Here is a 23,314-nt window from a genome sequence, read left to right as displayed (position 1 = left end):
TCTCAAATACAGAGGCAAATAAATAGATGATGGGTCTTTGTCCCAAACATTATGGAGAGCACTCGGGGCTCTCACTTTTTTTCCCTGTTGCCAGCCAGGCAACCTCAGACGCTTTTTAGGTTGCCAAATGACAATTTAGGTGGTCTTTGGGATGTGGGAGGGAACCTACATGCTTGCAGGGAGAATGTGCATATTCAACACAGAAAGCGCCCAAGAACAGGATCGAACACAGATCTCTGGCGGATGAGGCAGCAAGTCCACCAGCTGTGCCACTATATTTTATTTTCCAACACACAAAAAAATTATATGTTGATAACTTTTGTTACTAAAAAAAAAGAAACTATGTGTCAGGTTGGAGGCCGGTGACCAGTGGGGTGCCTCAGGGATCTGTGTTGGGTCCACTGTTGTTTGTCATGTACATCAATGATCTGGATGATGGTGTGGTAAATTGGATTAGTAAGTATGCAGATGATACTAAGATAGGTGGTGTTGTGGATAATGAAGTAGATTTTCAAAGTCTACAGAGAGATTTAGGCCATTTGGAAGAGAGGGCTGAAAGATGGCAGATGGAGTTTAATGCTGATAAGTGTGAGGTGGTACATCTTGGCAGGACAAATCAAAATATGACGTACATGTTAAATGGTAGCGAATTGAGGAATGCAGTTGAACAGAGGGATTTAGGAATAACTGCATAGTTCCCTGAAGGTGCAATCTCATGTAGATAGGGTGGTAAAGAAAGCTTTTGGTGTGCTGGCCTTTATAAATCAGAGCATTGACTATAGAGGTTGGGATGTAATGTTAAAATTGTACAAGGCATTGGTGAGGCCAATTCTGGAGTATGATGTACAATTTTGGTCGCCTAATTATAGGAAGGATGTCAACAAAATAGAGAGAGTACAGAGGAGATTTGCTAGAATGTTGCCTGGGTTTCAGCAACTAAGTTACGGAGAAAGGTTGAACAAGTTAGGTATTTATTCTTTGGAGCACAGAAGGTTAAGGGGGGACTTGATAGTGGTCTTTAAAATGATGAGAGGGATAGACAGAGTTGACGTGGATAAGCTTTTCCCATTCACTTCTGTCTTGTCTTGAGGACATTAAGTCCTGGATGGCCTTAAACATTCTGGGACTTAACGAAAAAAAGACAGAAGTGATTTTGTTCGGCCCTAATGGCTGCCGTGAACCTCCCTCTGTTGACTTGGGTCCACTTGCAGTGTTCGTAAAGCCAACAGTTTTAAACCTGGGTTTTATGATGGACGGTGATTTTAAATTAGATAAACAAATAGGCGCTGTGGTTAAGTCCAGCTTCTTTCACCTAAGGAAGCTGGCAAAGGTGAAGCCCATTCTCGAGCGGCAGCATTTTGAAACAGTAATCCATGCCTTTATTTCATCTCGGCTGGATTACTGTAACGCACTCTACTCTGGAGTCTCACGAGCTTCGTTGGCTCGTCTCCAGTTGGTCCAAAATGCTGCCGCTCGCCTTTTAACCGGAACTCGAAAGAGGGAGCACATTACGCCAATTTTGGCCTCCCTTCACTGGCTCCCAGTGCACTTTCGAGTTCATTTTAAAATTCTTTTATTTGTTTTTAAATCATTGAATGGCCTCGCCCCGCATTACCTCTCTGAGCTGCTCCACCTATATGCTCCTGCCCGGTGCCTCAGGTCAGCGGATCAGCTGCTCCTTGAGGTACCAAGGTCTAAGCGGAAGCTCAGAGGGGATAGAGCCTTTTCTGTTGCTGCCCCGGCACTCTGGAACACCCTGCCGCTGCAGATCAGACAGGCCCCTTCACTGTCCATCTTTAAATCCTCCCTAAAAACTCACTTTTATTCACTGGCTTTCGTCACTGGCTGAGACTTTGTTCCTGTTTTAGTGCTTTTAATGTCTTTTAATTTTTACTGTTTTTATAGTCCTGTCGTCTTAATGGTTTTAGTAGTTTGTAATAACTTTTGTTGACTTCCCATGTAGATATAGATATGCCATTTATTGTCACTATACATGTACAGTGAAACTGAAAGCTGCTCGTACTCAGTGCATACATACAATTTTACACACAAAAACAAGAAACAGAAAAACAAAACAGAAGGGAGATGGGGGGGGGGGGGGGGGGGGGGATAGGTGCACAAATTCTACGGCGCTACATACATATATACATATATACAGATGGAAGTCCGTGTTGGGCGGTGTAGTCAGTGCATGTGTGGATTTGAATTTATGGTAGATATAATTCTCGGGAAGCAGCTATTCCTGAGTCTGTTTGTCCTGGATTTGATGCACCTATAGCGCCTTCCAGAGGGCAGCAGGTCGAACAGTCCAAACGCAGGATGGGAGCTGTCTTTGGTGATCTTCTTTGCCCTGCTAAGGCAGCGGGAGGTGTAGATGTCCATCAGGGAGGGGAGAGGGCAACCAATGATCCTCTGCGCTGTCCTGGTTACCCTCTGAAGCCTCTCCCTGTCTGCCATGGTGCAGCTGCCATACCATGCTGTAATGCAGTATGTCAGCAGGCTCTCGATGGACGAGCGGTAGAAGGTCAGCAGCAGGTTAGAGTCCAGGTTGTGCTTCCTGAGGACCCTCAGGAAGTGCAGCCGCTGCTGAGCCTTCTTGATGACCGCCGTCGTGTTGTCCGTCCAGGAGATGTCAGCAGCGATATGGACGCCGAGAAACCGGAAGGTGTTGACCCTCTCCACACACTCGCCGTTAATGTGTAGGGGGACTAAGTCGGTGCTGTGCCTCCTGAAGTCGACAATGAGCTCTTTTGTTTTCCTGGTGTTCAGAGCCAGATTGTTTTCTGAGCACCAGGTTGTCAACTTCAGGACTTCCTCTCTGTAGGCTGCCTCGTCTCCCTTTGAAATAAGTCCGACCACAGTAGTGTCGTCAGCAAATTTGACGATGCGGTTGTTGTTGTGGGCCGGACTACAGTCGTAGGTGTAGAGACAGTATAAGAGGGGGCTTAGCACACAGCCCTGTGGGGAACCGGTACTCAACCTGCGAGTGGAGGAGAGGTGGGGGCCGTGTACAGCACTTTGTGGTAACTGATGTTGTCTAAAAGCGCTTTATAAATAAAGTTATTATTATTATTATTATTGAGAGTAGGGACGATTCAAACAAGAGGGCATGACTTGAGAATTAAGGGACAGAAGTTTAGGGGTAACATGAGGGGGAACTTCTTTACTCAGGGAGTGGTAGCTGTGTGGGATCAATCTCGTGAACCTACGCGGCACTGCCTCAATTACAAGGATGTCCTTCCTCAAATTAGGAGACCAAATTAGGAGACCAAAACTGTACACAATACTCCAGATGTGGTCTCACCAGAGCCCTATACAACTGCAGAAATACCGCTTTACTCCTGTACTGAAATCCTCTTGTTATGAAGGCCAACATTCCATTAGCTTTCTACACTGCCTACTGTACCTGCACGCCAACTTTCAGTGATCGGTGTACAAGGACACCCAAGTCTCGCTGTACCTCCCCCTTACCTAACCTAACCCCATTGAGATAATAATCTGCCCCTTGTTTTTGCCGCCAAAGTAGATAACCTCACATTTATCTATATTATACTGCATCTGCCATGCATCTGCCCACTCACTCAACCTGTCCAGGTCACCCTGCAACCTCCTAACATCCTCTTCACAGTTCACACTGCCACCAGCTTTGTGTCATCCGCAAACTTGCTAGTGTTGCTCCTAATTCCCTCTTCCAAATCATTAATACATATTGTAAACAGTTGCAGCCCCAACACCGAGCCTTGCGACAGTCCACTCGCCACTGCCTGCCATTCTGACAAGGACCCGTTCACTCCTACTCTTTGCTTCCGGTCTGCCAACCAATTTTCTATCCATGTTAACACCCTACCCCCAATACCATGTGCTCTAACAGTCTCCCGTGCAGGACCTTATCAAAGGCTATGTCCCCCTTTACAGCTACTGTATGTTTTAATTCAGTTCAAGACTATGGGGCAGTACATTGGCCATAAAGTTGCTGCCTAAAATTGCCAGAGATCCGGAATTGATCCTGAATATGGGTTCTGGCTGTATGGAGTTTTGTTTTCTCATTTATAACATTGTTTACAGAGTACTATGTTTACATATTCTGTTGTGCTGCTGGGATGTGAGAGAATAAAACACTCTTGACTCACGTCGCTAATGTGTGAGATAGAACTAGTGTACGGGTGATCGGTGGTAGGCGTGGACTCGGTGGGCCGAAGGGCCTGTTTCCACGCTGTATCTTTAAATTAAACTAAAAACACTAAAACCAGAGGAAATCTAAAGAAGGGTCTCTACCCGAAACATCACCCAATTTCTTCTATCCAGAGATGCTGGCTGCTCCATGGAGTTCCCCCGCACAATTAAAGCATGGAATAGTCTGAACCCTACCATAGTTACCCAACCAGAAGCAATTAAATTTAAGGTAGCTCTTTTTTCCCCAAGAACCCTTTTTTGCTTAAGTCCAAGTCAAGAGTCAGGAGAGTTTTATTGTCATGTGTCCCAAATTCGTGCTTGCTGCAGCACAACAGAATATGTAAACATAATACAGAGCAGGATATAAAAGTTCAGTGTGTTTATATACCATAGACCATATATATACACAAATAAACAGATAAAATGCAATAGGCTGTTATTTTTCAGAGTTTGGAATTTGGTGGAGGTGGGTCCACTCCAGTTTAAATTCCATTTTGAATATTTTTTGGAGGACCAGGAAACCAAGAAGCAAGAGTAACTCCAGGGAGTAACTCCAGCTCCAGGGAGTGATTCTGCGTTGGTTTTCAGCAGTCGCGGTGAGGTGGCGACCGGACAGCAATGGCAGCCAGATCTCCCACAATGCAAAGGGTTGCCGTGGCAGTGCGCATGTGCAGGGCGGCACATGTGCTGGCCGTAGTTGTGCGCATGTGCAGGGGGAGGATGTGCAGGCCATGGCCGTGCTCATGTATAAGGCGGGCGGCCGGCCATGCCGGCGGATGAGGAGCAAGCCGAGAGCCGAGACCCAGACACGGATGGCGGGCGGAGACGGAGAGTGACAGAGAGAAAGAGATAGAGAGGGGGCCCGCTCATAATTAAACAATAGGTGTCCTGGGTGCTTGCCAAGCCGGGCAAAATGACATGGCTTTTAGGTTGCCCGGTGGGACTGTAGGTTGCCATTGGCACTCGGGCAACCACTAATTTTAAGCCCTGGCACTGTAGTTCCTCATTCTTGGTAGACATTTAACTATCCGGTATTTCTGGTAGGTTTTCTTTGTGAAGGAAGACAGACTATATTATTTAATCCTTCTTCCATTTTCTTATTTCCTATTATAATTTCTCCTGTTTCTGGTTGTAAGAATCCTCATTTACCCTGCTAGTGTTTTGCTTTTAGTGTCTGGTTTTGTAAGCTCTTATCCATAATCTCATTCTGTCTTGCTTTTTTTCATCACTTTCTTGATCCTCCTTTGTTAGGTTCTAAAATTTTCAATTTCTTAAGCTTGCTGCTATTATTCTTGAATTTAATATTCTCTTCAGTTCTCCTGTCGGCTACAGATGGAGCATTTTCCTAGGTGGGTGTTTAGAGCCCCAAATGAGTACATTTTGTTGCAAATGATGTCTGGTGTTTGTAGAATATTCTTCAAGTGAATCTGTGAACTATATTAGATATTTAGATTCAAAGTAGGCTTGGTTGAATTTTAGGTTGCTATTTAGTTTTCCACATATTTGCCCAACTGCTCTTCACAGCATGGTACAGCGCCGAAGATGTCAGGACTTTCATATGAAGAATGACTGGATAGACTCGGTTTGTACTTGCTAGAATTTAGAAGATTGAGGGGGGATCTTATAGAAACTTACAAAATTCTTAAGGGGTTGGACAGGCTAGATGCAAGAAGATTGTTCCCGATGTTGGGGAAGTCCAGAACAATGGGTCACAGTTTAAGGATAAAGGGGAAATCTTTTAGGACCGAGATGAGGAAAACTTTTTTCACACAGAGAGTGGTGAATCTCTGGAATTCTCTCCCGCAGAAAGTTGTTGAGGCCAGTTCATTGGCTATATTTAAGAGGCAGTTAGATGTGGCCCTTGTGGCTAAAGGGATCAGGGGGTATGGAGAGAAGGCAGGTACAGGATACTGAGTTGGATGATCAGCCATGATCATATTGAATGGCGGTGTAGGCTCGAAGGGCCGAATGGCCTACTCCTGCACCTATTTTCTATGTTTCTATGAAGGAGCCATATAGCCTGTCAAATCCATACATCTCCCATGTTAGACTAATGCAGAGAGTTCCTTAAAGCCCTGTCCCACGGTACGAGTTCATTCCAAGAGCTCTCCCGAGTTTGCCCTGATTCGAACTCGGAGATTTAATGTAATGGCCACTCGTTGGAGCTCTCGTGGACATTTTTCAACATGTTGAAAAATCTTCACGAGTCTTCCCGTGCTTACCTGCCGTTAGCGAGTTTTCCCGAGTACATGCCGTTAGCGTTACGAGCCACTAAGAGACGTCCCCGAGCTCCGACCTACCCGCTACGTTCATTCTCCGTGCTTATCACGTTTGATTTTTTTTTAACTCGGGAGAGTTCTTGGAATGAACTAATTCCGTGGGACAGGGCTATTATACCCACTAACCTTTGTTTCAATTAAAATATAGAACTTAGAGCAGTACAGCACATGGCAGGGCTTTCAGCCCACAATGTCTGTGCTCAATATGATGCCAAAACCAATTCTGATTGCCTGCACATAATCAATATCCCTACATATCCATATGTCTATCCAAAAGTCTCATAACAGTTTTAATGTTCTCTCCCATGCTGAGAGCAGAACCAACATGTCTTTGAACCAAAACCAACATTTTGAATGCTTTAGCCTCATATTAGAAGCACTTTGTCATGGTATAATTTTCATGCAGCTCGCATTGCATATTAGTTGTGCATGTGAACTGACTTCTAAATGTTTAGTAATTCGTAAGTATATTTTGTATGTCTGTCTAAATAATCTCTAGTATTCATTTTATAAATTCTCGGGGCGGCACAGTGATGCGGCGGTAGAGTTGCTGCCTTACAGCGTCAGAGACCTGGGTCCGATCTCGACTATGGGCGCTGTCTGAATGGAGTTTGTACGTTCTCCCCGTGAACGTGTGGGTTTTCTCTGATATCTTGGGTTTCCTCCCACACTCCAAAGGCGTACAGGTTTGTAGGTTAATTGGCTTGGTAAAATTGTAAATTGTCCCTAGTGTGTGTAGGATAGTATTGATGTGCGGGGATTGCTGGTCGGTGTCAACTTGGTGAGCTGAAGGGCCTGTTTCTATGCTGTATCTCTGAACTAAAACTAAATTCTCTTTTCAAAAATAATGGTTTGGCCACTAATAATCCTATATTTTACTTTCAAATTTGTCTTTTGCCAGCAAAAGGTCTGATTAAAAAGTTGACTATTGCTGATCTAAGAATATATTTTGCTTCAGAGTAAGAAGGGCATGGCTATACAATACTAAAGGTGTTGCTTTAAATTAAAATGTTAAAAAAAGGATTTCCTGGTGGGTGTAAAGGATTCCTATATACTACATCTGTTTGGTTTATTTATGTTTCATGTACTGTATGTTTTTTCAAATTTTTTAATCAGTGAAATAAAATGGATAACATAACCAATTTTTTTCTAGGAGACCAGGTTATCCGCTGATGTTGAGCCATTTGTGCCAAAGCAGCAAGCAGTGGGAGTACGATGGCCTGAATCTTCATCTGCTCCATTACCCAGATATTTAACAACTTGCTATCCTTTCGTTCAGGATCCTTATGTGGATGGGTAAATATTATTTGAAATTTCAATGTGTTGCTTATTGAATCAGGATAATTCATAATTTTTTACAATAATAAAGTGCTAAGTGGGAATATTAACAGTGCTATTTTGTCACTCTCCTGGTAAAATGTAGTACCAAGATCGGACACTTGTGTAGTGATGTACAACATCTAGCCTGAGGACATTTGTGTCTGGATTACTTCAGTGAGAGCTGAGATGCCCTCACTTGCAGTTCTCTCGTGCACACTTACGCGCAGAGGTAGCATCATTGCTGTCACTAGCTTCTGATCTGATCCTGGAGCACAGATCCATACTCCAAAAATGCAAGCCCCACTGTCCAGCGCCCCAATTAAATCTCATTGCCCCACTAACTGTCAATCAAAGCTGTGAAAAAGCTTTGAAAATGTTGAATATCTTTTAATCAAAATGTGAGCATTTAATAGTTTTAGAATATGTTTCAGAAAACCCAAATTAAAATGATAGCATATGCTTGTTTTAACAGTTAAATACATTGAACTCAGTTAATTGGAAAAAAATGTAAACTGCCTGACACTTGCATCTGCTCTATTGAAATGAATGTGGTTGCTGAGCCCGTCCTAAGGCCCAACCAGACACAGATTCAATGGGCATATTTCCCAACATAACTGCTGAAAAATTCTATCCACTGTCAGCTTCAGAGCACAGTCAGAATAATAATTGTGAGAACCTTTCATTTTGGGACTTATTGCAAGAGTAACCTTCCTGCAAAATGTTTTGCACTGCAGAATTGTAGTTAATGGGGAAAGAAGGCTGAGGGAAAATGCCCAGGTTTCCCTGGAATTAAAGGGATGCTGTGAGAATAATTGTGGAAATTTCTAACAATTTGGATAGACAGAAAGATCATTCAAAAATAAATAAGATTAAGTACAGAGAACAGTACTGCCCAGAAACAGGCTCCACGGCACACAATGTCCGTGCCGAACGTGATACCATGTTGTGTTAATCTCTCTGCCTGCACTTGATCCTTATCCCTCCATTTTCTGGCTAATAAATAATCCAAATTATAAATTTAAAGATAGAAAATTGTGGCGTTTCTCAACAGGACAGGCTCCCTCTGTGCAGGGAGCAACAGTTAATGTTTCGGGCTAGTGATTTTGATGTTGGATTCATTATAATAGAAATAAAGCATCATTATATAGTGCTTATTAATAGCACCCAGAATATTTTATCCTGCTTTCTAGAAATTAGGTTGTGAACTTTAAAAAAAGTCCCTCCCCTGCACACCTAATCTTTGCATGGGCACAAAGGTTTATGATCCTTTGCTCATAAAGGAATGAACATCAACGCAGCCCCTTGATATTGTTTCTGTTTTTTTCCCATGTAATCATAAATAATCAGCAAAACATAAAACTGCTTTTAAAAAAAGACTGTAACCAATGAAGTAATGTTTTCTTCCTGCTTACTTCTCACATTTGTTCATTATTTTGTTTAAGAAGCTGCAATTGTGTTTACAGATTGCTGTAGTAGGACTTAGTATTTGGCCTTCAATATACACATCAAACAACAGGAGCTATGTTTTCAGTACCTTCTGTACTAATTTTGCTTTTAGATAAATGTACTGTTCGATGTCTTGCGTGCCAAATGGAGAAGGAAGGCCAAGTTCCAGTCTGCTAACCTAATAATGGGTGTCTAGCTGACACTACAATTGGCCTTCACCAGAGAAGTACCAGCTGCTGATTGCACTCCAGTTATTCTCGTGAAAATGCATCCTTTGTGTAATGACAGTTTAGGTCCTCAGTTCAGTTTAGTTTATTGTCACATGCACCGAGGTACAGTGAAAAGCTTTTCTGTTGAGTGCTAACCAATCCTGGCACTAATGACTGCCCCTCATACTTGTAGCCAGTAGAGTTTTCCCAGCTGTGGTGTAGGTATCCACATGCATTTCTGACAAGATACCAGAGGGATCCATACTAGTATCCTCAATAAAGGAGTGAGTATGATTAGAAAATAATCAAAAATGTTGAAAAGTAAAATAAGATTACCTGCAAATAAGAGTTTTATTTCGACATTGTAGGTTGGTTCATAATTCAGATGATGTAACTATGTAAGGATGTATTGCTTACATGGGAGAAATGTATAGCTTAATGGGAAATCAGATTTCTTGTAATTGGCTCCCATCCCTATTGATTAATGCTCTAATTGTTTTTTGTTATATTTTAGGCAGCATTTACATACACCAGAGAATGGCTGCAGTCAATTTTCCCAGAATTTTACAGAGGTACACACATCCTATCCAGTTATGTCATCTCATTTACCTGTGGATTATTCTTTATATTATTCATATAAACAATCTGCGGATTCCTCTTTGAATCCATTTGCACAAACTTCTCTACCCTCTGAGGACATTTGCTCTTCTAAGCACAAAAATAGTGGCAGTGGTCGAGGAAACAAGAAGAAGCAGCATGCCCAACAGGACTCTGAGAAGGAGCAATCATTTTTGGGCCAGACTTCGAAGGTATGTAATGCTGTCCGCTGTTGAATTGGTTTAAATCAATTCTCAGTGAATTTGTGGCAGGTTATACAGTGCTGATGGAAAGCTATGGTGATTTGTGTACATAATATTTTCAGAAATTTGTATTTTTTGTTTGCAGAGACACATTTAATAGTTTTCAGAATGTAATTGTTAATATTTTTAAATCTTGCACAACTATGACGTTCGTAATCATTTTGTGACTACATTGATTAGGGATGGGCAAATTTGAAATACATCCGTGATTCCATAATCCCACAAGAGAGAGTGAAGTCCCGCAAATCTATGCAGTGATGCATAATATTCTTCCAGTCTTCAAGATTATTTCTTGATCATCAGATGCCATTGAAAAAAGCGATCTAATCTTTACTGATAATAATTTTGATTTTGAGTAGAGAATGCCTCTTAACACTTTTTGGAAATAGATTAACATCCACTAAGTGAGCCACATAAACCGAAGGATATGGGTCATCGATAGCTGATCTTAATTGGAATGCTGTAATTGCCCCAAATCAGCTTAGGGAGGGGACAGTAGAAATCTTTTGATATTTAGTGACTTCTTGTTGAGTTTTCTATGTATAGTCATTGACAGGGAATAGAGTTGTGAGTGGTTATGATAAACCTCTGTTCCCACTCCTGAGAATCTAATCAATGCTTGTCAAAGTGTAAAATCACTAATGGACATTTGGGTGGCATTCTGGACACTAATTGATCTGGCTGACTAATAAAGTAAAATGTTAAGTATTAAATCAAGTGTTATGTTACTTTACTGCGGTTGGTGGTACATTTCACTAAAGAATGAAATTCTTTAAAGTCCTAAAAAGAGAAAGTAAAACTTTTAAAGTTAGCTTCGTTCTTTGTTTTCAGAAATTAAACAATAACAAACATATTTTCTGTGATCTGTCTGTGAGGTTGCATGCCAAAACCCAAACATATATGCTCAATGAAGGGTAACCATTCTCTAATGATTGTAGTGCCTGTACTTTGTAGGAAGCAAGGTCCAAGAAGGAGTTAAGAAACCAGGGGCAAAATATAAATGAATTACCAGAATTATCAGAAACCAGTGAACAATTGCAACGACCTGATGTATTTAAGGATAAGATAACTAAAAATGGTAAGAATATTTAAATGTTTTTGTTATAAATTGCGACATTTCTTGATGCTTATTCATTCTCTGCATGTATTCTTCCAAAATATTTAACAATTGAAGTATCTCTTTGATGTAAATTATATTTGAGAACAGATTTGGATTCTGGTTAACAAATAGTTCTTTCAGCACACTATTTGAGTAATTATTCCAAGTGGCATGTCATTTTTATAAGATTAGAGAGAAATTTTGATTTGTTTACGAGTGGTAATGTACAATATTATTTTGTGAGCATCTCTACCTGGTCAGGAAAAGTGATAGCACTATTCACGAAAAACTTAAAAAATATATTATTTTTTTTCCATGCTGTTTTAATGTGATCCTTGAGATCCATTGTCACTGACTGTTTATGCATTTCAGGCTAAGTAGTATTTAGTATATTTTTTATTTTGTATGTAGGAAACAAACAAGTTAACAGATACCAGCACAGCAAATCCAAATCACTTCAGAAAATACTAAATGAACCCGAGCTTAAGACTGACATCACATCTAAAGTTGCATCAGGAGACCTTCCAGAAATACAGAGTCTAGCATCACAACAATCTAGCCCTGATCTCAGAAAATCTCAAGAGTTGAGTAAAGTTTATGAACAGTCTGCCAAAGTATGGCCAGCAGACGATACAAATGTGGTAAGTGAAACAATAATGGGGGCTGTGATTGCTGCAGATACGAGGTGGCATTTGAGAGACTTTTGGAAAGGCATATGAATATGCAGGAGATGGAGAGATATAGATTATGCGTAGACAGATAAGAGGTGATTAAGAGGAACTGCAGATGCTGGAGAATCGAAGGTACACAAAAAAGCTGGAGAAACTCAGCGGGTGCAGCAGCATCTATGGAGCGAAGGAAATAGGCAACGTTTCGTCTGAAGAAGGGTTTCGGCCCAAAACGTTGCCTATTTCCTTCGCTCCATAGATGCTGCTGCACCCGCTGAGTTTCTCCAGCTTTTTTGTGTACCTCAGATAAGAGGTGATCTTGGCAACATGTTTGGAACAGACATTGGGGATTGTAGGGCCTGTTTTTGTGCTGTATGTTCCAAAGCAGCATCCCCAAGCTTTGTTTCTAATTCTCCTGGACTTATTTGCTTTTTTATTTCAACCCTCTTTCTCTGAAGCCCAACATTCTAATAGCTTTCCTAAACACTTGCTACACCTGAATGCTAATTTTCTTTGGTTGTCATCTGAAGATATTCAGATCCCACTGAACATCAGCATTTCTTTGTATAATAAATGATTGGAAATACAGGTAAGGCAGCATAGTAGAGCGAGAAGAATAGCGTGAGCATTATAGGTTGACAAGTTTATATTTGAAGCATTTTCTATTTTCAGATGCTTCTTGGGGCTGCACAATGGTGTAGTTGGTAGAGCTGCTGCCTCACAGCACCAGAGACCCAAGTTTGATCCTGACCTCGGGTGCTGCCTGTGTGTGGGCTTTACACATTCTCCCTTTAACCATGTAGATTTCCTCTGAGTGCTCTGGTTTCCTCACACATCCCAAAGGTTTTTAGTGAGTGGCACAACATAGAACTAGTGTGAATGGATGATCAGTGGTTGGCATACTCGGTGGGCCGAAGGGTCTAGTTTAGAGTACGTAGTTTAGAGATACAGCATGGAAACAGACCCTTCAGCCCAGCAAGTCTATGCTGTCCATTCCCACTAGTTTTACGGTGGAAGATGTTGGCGACTCCAGGCGAGAAGGAGGAGGAGGTGGCGGTGGAGGGGGGAGTGACGGAATGGACAAAAGCAGTGCCGACAGGGGAAGCAGCAGCTGGTGAGAGGGGAGATGGCCCTACGGTGACTGAGCTTGTCCTGTCGGTGGCAACGGCTTGAGGAAGGCGCTGTCAGACGTGCTACAATGTGAGCCACAATAACAGCCGCCTCAACTGGACCATGCGGTGGGTGAGGAAGGGTTCGCTGGTACACACCAGCAGTTCTTTGTTTCTACCTAGTTTTAAGGTGATTCCGACTTGTGTAAGGGTTTACAGAAGGTAACCTTTACATAAGTTCGGGAGTGTCTGTATTAATCTTTTCTGTTCTTCTTATCAAAATCCATAATTGTAGCTTCCTCTAGTCTACACTGCATTTGCTAATTTCTCGGCCATTCACTTAACCTTTCTATATCCTTTTTGTGTGCACTCCCCAATTTACCTATAGGGCAGGTCTGGAGGGATAAGTACCAAACGCGGGCAGGTGGGACTAGTGTAGCTGGGACATGTTGGCTGGTGTAGGTAAGTTGGGCCAAAGGGCCTGTTTCCACACTTTATCACTCTATGACCATATATAACCATATGACAATTACAGCACGGAAACAGGCCATCTCGACCCTTCTAGTCCGTTTGTTTTCTCACTATTTGTGTATGTCAGCAAACGTGGATACAATGCTCTGTCCTAATATTAATATTAACTGTAAAGAAAGGTCTCAGAAATGAAGCCTCCTGTAGCTCATTACAGTTGATCAATCTGAAAATGGCAGGTAGACAAAAATACTGGAGAAACTCAGGGGGTGAGGCAGCATCTAAGGAGCGAAGGGATAGGTGACTTTTCGGGTCGAGACCCTTCTTCAGACTGATCAGACTTCAGTCTGAAGAAGGGTCTCGACCCGAAACGTCACCTATTCCTTCACTCCATAGATGCTGCCTCACCCGCTGCACTTCTCCAGCAAATTTGTCTACCTTTAATTTTTCCAGCATCTGCAGTTCTTTCTTAAACCTGAAAATGGCAGTTAATTCCCCAAAGTATAATGCTTTGGGACAATTTGAGGCCTTGAAAAAAGATGAACAAGTACAAGGCTTTTTTTCACCAAATCAAATGATTTCCAACCATCAGGTTAACCATCCACATCGGCATATAGCAAATGATATCCAATATTGTTTAAATGTTATAAATTTAAGAAACACATTGTGGAGATTAGTTTGGCTCTTGTGATTCATCGGATCACCACCTAAATAATTTTTTAACTTGCTGGATTTGACGAATTATCAATGTATGCAGTAGGAAAGTTAATGGGAGGTTTCTGGATTTCAACCAAAGATGCTGGTTTAAAGATTAAAAATTGCCACTGATCATGTTCTAGTTCATATTGTTCCCATTGACAACTGATTGGTTATTGCATGGATTATGGAAATCCCTCACAGCAGAATATGTTTTGAAATTGTCATCTCTTTGAATGCAAACTTTATTAAGGAATGCTATGGCTTACAGTTGGAAGTTGCAAACATTAAAATATACAAATATTGATATATGTTATTTACACTCATTTTTCTATTATAAGAAAATAATCTTCACCAGATTGATTTCTGGGCATGCAATGCTTCCTTGGGAAACTAAATAGACTGGACAAATGCCCTGGCAAGTTTAGAGATAATACCATTGAACCATTCAATATTGTTGTGGGGCTTGACAGGTTTAGATGGAAGGCTGATATTTCCCTTGGCAAGATCTTTGTCCCAAAATGAGAGGGTAAGGCATTCAAGACTGAGGTGGGAATAAATTTCATCACCTGGAGTGGGGAGCGGGGTAAATCTTTGGAATTCTCCGTTTAGGTCTTTGGAGGCTCCTTCATTGAGTACAATCAAAACTGATTGATAGATTGTCAAGTACTGATGGAATTGAGATTGGGGATGATCAGCCATGATCATATTAAATGGCGGCGCTGGCTTGAAGGGCCGAATGGCCTGCACCTATTGTCTATTGTCTATTGCGAGATTTAAGATTAGTGTAATAAAGTGAAACTAAGGTAAATGATTTGCCATGATTTTATTGAATAGCAAAATAGACATACTCTTACCTCTATTTCTTTTTCTTTTCTTGTATTAATTGAATATCTTGCATTTGATCCAGGATAAAGCATTGGGGACATCTCGAGCATCTGGATTGCCAGTGAATTCGGAAAAATGCAATGTCTCTGGTTCCACCGTTACCACGGGTATGAAACTTGAATATATGTACTTGTTGATTGTACTTATGGTTCTATTGGACTAGTTCTAGAAATTATTTCTCATTGCGATATTTTTCAAAATGAATAGCTTGTATTCTGATTTCAAACAGCCAAGTTTGGCTGTTATTTTAATTATCCAGTTGTTATTTTAATATCTCGGAAGAAAGGTCGTTTTAAAAAGTAAAACAAAAGAGTTCTAATTTTTTTTGTGTAATCAAATATAATATTGCAGAAAGCATTTTCGAGAATTGTATATATAAACATTATTGCCATTTAATTAGTTAAACTTAGTATCAGGGAACATGAAATACAATTTATTTCCCTAACATTCAGAGATGAAAGTCAAAATGCTCAAATGTCCAAAATGTTAGGGTAGCGCAATGGTGCAGCTAGTAGTACTTTTGCCTCATGCCTCCAGTGACATGAGGGGTTGTATACACTTTCCTGTGACTGTGAGCTTTTCCAAGTTGCTCCATGTCCTCCCACATCCTAAAGATATGTGGCTTGGTAGGTTAATTTTCCACTGTCACTTGCTCCTATGTATAAGTGAGTGGTAGAATCTGAGAGGAATTGATGCGATTGTTGTTGTGGGGAGTGGGCAGAATTAAATAAAATGACTGTAAGTAGGTGCTTGATCGTGGATTCCTTGGGCCAAAGGGCCTGGTTCTGTGCTGCATGACTGACTATTGTTTGAAAATGTGTTTGATTTAGTTCTCATCTTAGCATCTTTGCTTTTTGGATTATGAAATATTCAGATAATATTTCACATGGACTTGTCAGTGGGAAACTTTGATTCCGCTGTGTGGGGACGTTTATGTTAAAGACTATCGTGTTCTGTGTTCTTTTTTATTCGTATGGCTGTATGGTGACCCCCAAATTTCACTGTACCAATTGGTGCATGTGACAATAAATGTCTCTTGAATCTTGAATAGATAAAGTGGATATGTTTCATCATCCAATGTGATGATCTCCCAAATCATGAGCGACAAAACTTTGTGTCCCAGAGTGCGTCCTTTTTGTTCTGCTTCATTATTGACCAAGAATTGGGTTGAATTGTTATATCAATATACTGCCTATTCTATTCAGTATTTTTAATATTTCACAACAAATTATTTTCTCATCTAAGTGTTATATTGTAAATAATCTGGGGTTTCAATTTAAACCAATATCTCAATAACCAGTGGCTTTGTTCTGTGTATTAATGCTATAAAATAAATTGTTACTCTTTTCTTGTTTCACTAGCAAGTTCAGTGGCATTGTCCTCTTTGCCTGTAACATCGAATACCACTTCATCAGTGTTGTCGTGGGCTAGAATTGTTTCGCAAGCACCTAAGAAGCCAGTTTTTAGTTCAGCTCCACCAAAGACACATGCACATAGTGTTGCTCAGGTCAGGATGGAACCAAAATTCTTGGTTATTTTACATGTTGTAACCTTAAAATTATTCTCACTTTTATTTGTTGTTGTGATCAAATATGAAATGCAAAATTATTGCAGAGACATGAAGAAACAAAGGTGAAAGAAACTACTGGAAAAGTGAAAAAGAAGAAAAAGAAAAAGAAGCCAAAAGAAACTGATGACACTCCCAAACAAATTGAGCCAAAGATAACCATCCAGGAGCTACCTCGATTTGAGGTACTTGACTTTGTATTTTAGTATTTAATTTGGTGGTTGAGATGGTGTGTACTGGTAAGTTATTTTGCTTGAATGTGGTGGTTGTTTGTGGGCCAGAACTGAATTGCCATGGAATTCCTTCACATGAGAAATCTACTGTCCTTATCCAATCTGACGTACTCGCAACTCCAGACTCAATGTGCATAAACTCTTTATTGTTCCTTTATTGAGGAGACAGTTGGGGATGGACAGTAAATGCATCACTGCCAACAAAAGTCTTATCCTGTGAACAAATAAACCCCTTGAGCAATAGGGTTTGCATCTTTATATGTCACAGTTTGGTGATATATACAATATTAAGCATACATTTTGTAGAGACGATGACTAAGCTTTGCACGTTTGGACAGTAAGGTCAGACTTAGTCAGATATGTCAGATGGGTCGATGGGGGCGCTGCGAGTCAGCTGCCCTGCCAGCAGCGTGTTTGTTAATTCTACTTTTTTTGATTTTTTTAGTGTGTCCAAATGTTTGTTTTAGTGTCTTGTGTAGGGGGGGAAAGGGGGGGGAACCGCTTTTGGTCGCCTCCTCGACGGAGATGCGACTTTTTCCATGTTGCCTCCCTCGAGGCCTAACAGCATGGATTGAAGCGCCTTTCCTGGAGTCGGAACCAGAGCTACAGCAGCTGGCGCAGCGTGGACCTTTTCCATCGCGGAGCGGGCGTACCCTTGCTGGAGGTCGCCAGAGAGGAGTGCTCCGATCGCTGGCCTGGTGACTTTGGCATCAAGGGGCTGTGGTCTGCGGAGTTTCTAGCCGCGGGCATGGTGTGGACTTACCATCTGGAGTCTGGGATCCCTTGCTGGGTATTGCCAGAGAAGAGCTCCAACCGCCGGCCTGCAACCTATAATATCCTGTAGCCGCGGTGTCCGGTAAGAAAGTGCAGAATCGGGCACTCCAAGCCGCGGAGTGTGTTCGACCGTCCTGACGTCGGAGTTTAGATCATCCCGACGAGAGGGCCTGTACATTGGGCCGTCCGTAGCGGCGACTATGGAGGGTTCATGGCCCCGACCACGGTTGAACAGAGGAGGACTGGCTAAACTTTGTACCTTCCACCATAGTGAAGAATGCTGTGGTGGATGTTTGTGTTAAGTGTTGTTAGAAATATTTTTCCCAACAAACGACAGCAACTGTAATTAAGATATAACTTGAATGTTTAATGAGAGAAATTCACACATAGAGTCTCTCTATGCTCAAATAAATCAAAGTCAAAAATCTCTGTAAATAGCTTCTACTGAGTCACCAATGATGTGCACAGAGCGTCCACACCAAAGGCTTGCGCTATTCAGACTGACGATACAGAGGATTTACACATATCTTTATACTCATATAACAGCCGTAAACACATGGTTAATAACAAAGAGGCTTCAGTTAAACACAATGGATCCCCTCAGCTACATTGGGGAAGAAACAAAGTATAAGCTATTAGTTTGGAAAACGGTACAGCTGCAAGGGTAAGAATAGGCCTATTGTTCTTCTTACAGCTTGCTGGTATCAGCATTGGAGATCCAGATGCCCGGGAACATCCCTTATCTCTATTCTCATTGAGACAGCGAAGGTCATTATGTTACAAGCTCTGTTCAGGATTCACAGGCTTTTGCAGCCTTTAAAATATTGGCCAATATTTTAAACTGTTTCCCAGCATGCTGTGTACAAAACGGAGGTTAATAGCAAATATAACTACATAAGCTAAATAAGATGGAGAATAACCGCACTAACTTTCACAACGAGGTCAAGCATTTTTAAAGGTACAGTCCCCGATAGCTATAGGAATGAATTTTTCTATCAGTGTTTAAGTGTATTTAAGTGTGTTTAAGTGTATCGCTGCTAGCAAATTCATTTCACTTTGACTTTGATATAAATTGTAAATGCTGACCTGAAACTGTCCCAGCTACTGCCAGCCTAAACTTAAAGAATTATTATTTATTTAGATATCTGATCCATATACATCTGGTTGGGTTCAAGAACCAAGAGTGTTTTATTGTCATATGTCCCAGATAGAACAATGAAATTCTTACTTGCTGCAGCACAACAGAATATGCAAACATAGTACATATGATAAATGAGAGAGAAGAAAAAAAGTTCAGTGTCTCTCTCATACTCTCTCTCACATACTCTCTCACATACACACACACACACAGATATATATATATATATATATATATATATATATACACACATACACACATACTCAAAAAAATCATACAATAATAGTGCAATAATAATAATAGTATATTGTAGTTCAGAGCCTATATGAGTTTGTAGTGTTTGGTAGCCTAATGGCTGTAGGGAAGAAGCTGTTCCTGAACCTGGACGTTACAATTTTCAGGCTCCTGTACCTTCTTCCCGATGGCAGTGGTGAGATGAGTGTGTGGCCAGGATGGTGTAGGTCTCTGATGATGTTGGCTGTCTTTTTGAGGCAGCGACTCCGATAAATCCCTTTGATGGTGGGGAGGTCAGAGCCAATGATGGACTGGGCAGTGGTCACAACTTTTTGCAGTCCTTTCCGCTCCTGTACGTTTAAATTGCTGAACCAGGTCAGATGCAACCAGTCAATATACTCTCTACTGTGCACCTGTAGAAGTTCAAGAGAATCCTCTTTGACATACCGAATCTCCATAATCTTCTCGGGAAGTCGAGGCGCTGATGTGCCTTCTTTATAATTGCATCAGTGTGCTGGGTCAAGGAAAGATCTTCGGAAATATGCACGCCCAAGAATTTGACGTTTTTGACTCTCTCCACTATCGTCCCATTGATATAAATGGGATTGTGGTTCCTCATCCTTCCTCTTCCAAAGTCCACAATCAGTTTTTTGGTTTTACTGATATCGAGAGCCAGATTGTTGTGCTGGCACCATTTGGTCAATCAATCTCACTTCCATACTCTGACTCATCACCATCTGTTATACGTCCCACAATGGTGGTGTCGTCAGCGAACTTGAAGATGGAGTTCGCACTGTATCCGGCAACACAGTCATGAGTATAGAGTGAGTAGAGCAGCGGGCTGAGCACGCAGCCTTGAGGTGCTCCCGAACTGATTATCACTGAGGATGAAGTATTTTTGCCAATTCACACAGACTGGTCTGTGGATGAGGAAGTTGAGGATCCAATTGCAGACGGAAGCGCAGAGATCCAGTTCCGTGAGCTTGGTAACCAGCTTGGAGAGGATGATGGTATTGAACACAGACGTGTAGTCTATAAGCAACAGCCTGACCTAAGTGTTTTCATTGTCCAATTGGTCCAGTGCGGAGTTGAGAGCCAGTGAGATCGCATCCTCCGTGGACCTATTGTGACGATAGGCGAACTGTAGTGGCTTGAGGTTCTTGTTGAGGTAGAGTTGATATGCCCCATAACCAACCTCTCAAAGCACTTCATCACCACGGACGTTAGTGGCACTGGTCGATAGTCGTTGAGGCACGTCACCTTATTCTTCTTGGGAACCGGTATTATTGATGCCCTCTTAAAGCAGGTGGGAACATCAGTAGTGAGAGGTTGAAAATGCTCACAAAAACTCCAGCCAGTTGGTCTGCACAGGTTTTGAGAACTCGACCGGGTATACTATCAGGCTTTCCGAGCATTCACCCCCCTGAAGGATCTTCTGACGTCGGCCTCTGTGACTGTAATACCATCAGGGCGTATGGGGGCTCGGGAAGGCACATCAGTGTTCTCCCTATCAAAGCGTGCGTAGAACGCATTGAGCTCGTCAGGGAGTGACGCGTCGCTGTCGCTTGAGCTGCCTCCTGATTTCACCTTGTAGGAGGTGATAGCATTCAAATCCTGCCACAGTTGTCGAACATCTGCCCCATCCTCCAGCTTTGAGCAGGTCCTTTTTGATGGTCTTGTCAAGGTCGTATCTGGACTTCTTATAGACCTCTGCATCACCAGACCTGAATGCCCGGGATCTGGTCTTCAGAATAATGCGGATCTCCTGGTTCATTCAAGGCTTCTCGTTAGGAAACACTCAGAAGATTTTGGTAGGAACACAGTCCTCCACACATTTCCTTATAAAGTCTGTAATGACAGTGAAGTATTCATTCAGGTCCGTTTGCGAGTCCTTGAACATTGCCCAGTCTACTGACTCAAAGCAGACCTGTAGTTGTTCCTCTGCCTCCCCAGACCAGCTCTGTGCAGTCCCCACCTCTGGGGGTGCGTTCTTCAGTTGCTGCCTGTATGCAGGAAGAAGCAGCACCGCTGAATGGTCGGATTTCCCAAAGTGAGGGCGAGGGATAGAGCGATAGACATCCTTGATGGTCGTGTAGCAGTGGTCAAAGGTGTCTAATCCTCTGGTGCTGCAGGAGACATGTTGATGATAGATTGGGAGTGAGTTTTGGGTCATGTATGTAAGGTCATCGGGTCAAAGGGCGTGACGCATGGAGCAGCTCAATCCTTCTGGAGAACATGGTAGTCTCCGGCATACACTGTTAACACATGAAACACGTACTTTCCTATCTGTTAAAAACCGCCGAAATGGTCTATTTTTGTGCTGTAAATAATCGTGGAGGATGACTGAGCCCTCTGAACCAAATGCTTTGGTATTTTTGCTCTGAACCCAAGCCCCAAAGTGTAAACGGCCGAAGGAGAACATCCCTCGGGACGGCCCCCACTCTCCCCTCAGGTCAGACCACGGCCGCCCTCCGCCCACCCACCCCCTGTGCGGCCGCACTGTCACGGGCTGTGGGTTGGCAGCGCCCACACACGGGGCCGGGTAGAGTGGGACCGCGGCCGAGGGCAGTGAACACACGTGGACGAAAACCCGGCAACGTCCCCGTCAGCTGCAGCACAATTATGGACAGTCTGGTCCCTCCGCCCACCCAAAGTCATTGACCGCGCTGCACCGGCACCCCGACCTCCGACCCCCCTACTGACCACCCGGCAACATCCCCGTCAGCTGCAGCAGAGTTAGGGGCAGTCTGGTCCCTCTGCCCACCAAGAGTCATTGACCGCGCTGCACCGGCACCCCGACCTCCGACCCCCCCACTGACCACCCGGCAACATCCCCGTCAGCTGCAGCAGAGTTAGGGACAGTCTGGTCCCTCCGCCCACCCAGAGTCACGGACCGCGAAGCACCAGCATCCCGACCTCTGACCCCCCTCCCACTGACCCCCCCACCAAACCCCCCCCCCCCCCCCGCCCTGACTAAAATGTTGTCAGCTAAAAAACAGACATTAAACAGTCCATTGTGAGTGAAAAAAAAACAATCCAACAATTTTTTCACACAGAGAGTGGTGAATCTCTGGAACTCTCTGCCACAGAGGGTAGTTGAGGCCAGTTCATTGGCTATATTTAAGAGGGAGTTAGATGTGGCCCTTGTGGCTAAGGGGATCAGGGGGTATGGAGAGAAGGCAGGTACGGGATACTGAGTTGGATGATCAGCCATGATCATATTGAATGGCGGTGCAGGCTCGAAGGGCCGAATGGCCTACTCCTGGACCTAATTTCTATGTTTCTAACACAGGAAATAAGCAGATATTTGCATACAAATGGTGAGCTTTAGAAAATAATGTAAATTGCTTTTGGATTTAGTGTGTTGAGTATGGATTTCCTGGGACACGGAAAACAGGACAGAGAAAAGGTGTTCTGATGTTTTTTCTTCTGCACATTTATTAATTTTGGGTGACTCGGATTCAAGGATTTACAGAGGCTTTGTTAGTTTCCTCTGGGGATAATTAGCATGTTAATTTGAATTTTGGAAGCTATTAGCCAATTAATTAGCAAGATGCGAGGCACCTTGGATATCTTGATAGTATAATAAGAAGTGAAGGCCATCCATGGCAACAATGTCTTGCAGTTGTGAAATCTGTAGGTGCATGAGAGAGGAGCACCAACAGAAGGGCTGAGGTTGCAGCGCAGAGGACTACACTCAGAGGCTCAACTTTCTGGAAAAGGTGCGCTCACACAAGTTGAGATTGTTATGTCAAGAGCACTAACTTTGGCAATTCTGTGTTTATTTTGTTTCCATTGTCACTATTTGCAAGGACCCTGTTCGATTTGGATAATTCAGCACAATATAAAAACAAAGATGCAGCAAATTGGAGTCAAAAGTGAGATAATCTGCTTGGAAAAGTTCAGTTTTGTGTATTAAGCAGCACATTAAATAAGTGGTACACAAAAAAGCTGGAGAAACTCAGCGGGTGCAGCAGCATCTATGGAGCGAAGGAAATAGGCAACGTTTCGGGCAGAAACCCTTATTCAGACTGATCGGGGGCGGGGGTGGGCGGGGACAAGCGCTCACCCCCGCCCCCGATCAGCCTGAAGAAGGGTTTCGGCCCGAAACGTTGCCTATTTCCTTCGCTCCATAGATGCTACTGCACCCGCT

The 23,314-nt window shown here is 42.6% G+C and overlaps 1 protein-coding gene across 1 annotated transcript in view; it reads left to right on the top strand.

The window, feature by feature from the left end:
• LOC129695695 (selenocysteine insertion sequence-binding protein 2-like) overlaps positions 1-23,314 on the top strand; it is a 70,645-nt gene that overhangs the window by 5,669 nt on the left and 41,662 nt on the right. Inside the window, exons 2-8 of the mRNA XM_055632881.1 lie at positions 7,606-7,748; positions 9,942-10,236; positions 11,242-11,365; positions 11,798-12,027; positions 15,238-15,322; positions 16,577-16,722; positions 16,830-16,967. Of these exons, the coding sequence (XP_055488856.1) occupies positions 7,606-7,748; positions 9,942-10,236; positions 11,242-11,365; positions 11,798-12,027; positions 15,238-15,322; positions 16,577-16,722; positions 16,830-16,967 (1,161 nt within the window). The remainder of the gene's footprint in view (positions 1-7,605; positions 7,749-9,941; positions 10,237-11,241; positions 11,366-11,797; positions 12,028-15,237; positions 15,323-16,576; positions 16,723-16,829; positions 16,968-23,314) is intronic.

The sequence above is a fragment of the Leucoraja erinacea genome, chromosome 3, assembly GCF_028641065.1.
Source record: "Leucoraja erinacea ecotype New England chromosome 3, Leri_hhj_1, whole genome shotgun sequence".
Classification (NCBI taxonomy): domain Eukaryota; kingdom Metazoa; phylum Chordata; class Chondrichthyes; order Rajiformes; family Rajidae; genus Leucoraja; species Leucoraja erinaceus.
Note: the sequence above shows the minus strand (reverse complement) of the source record. Positions and strands in the feature narration are given on the sequence as shown.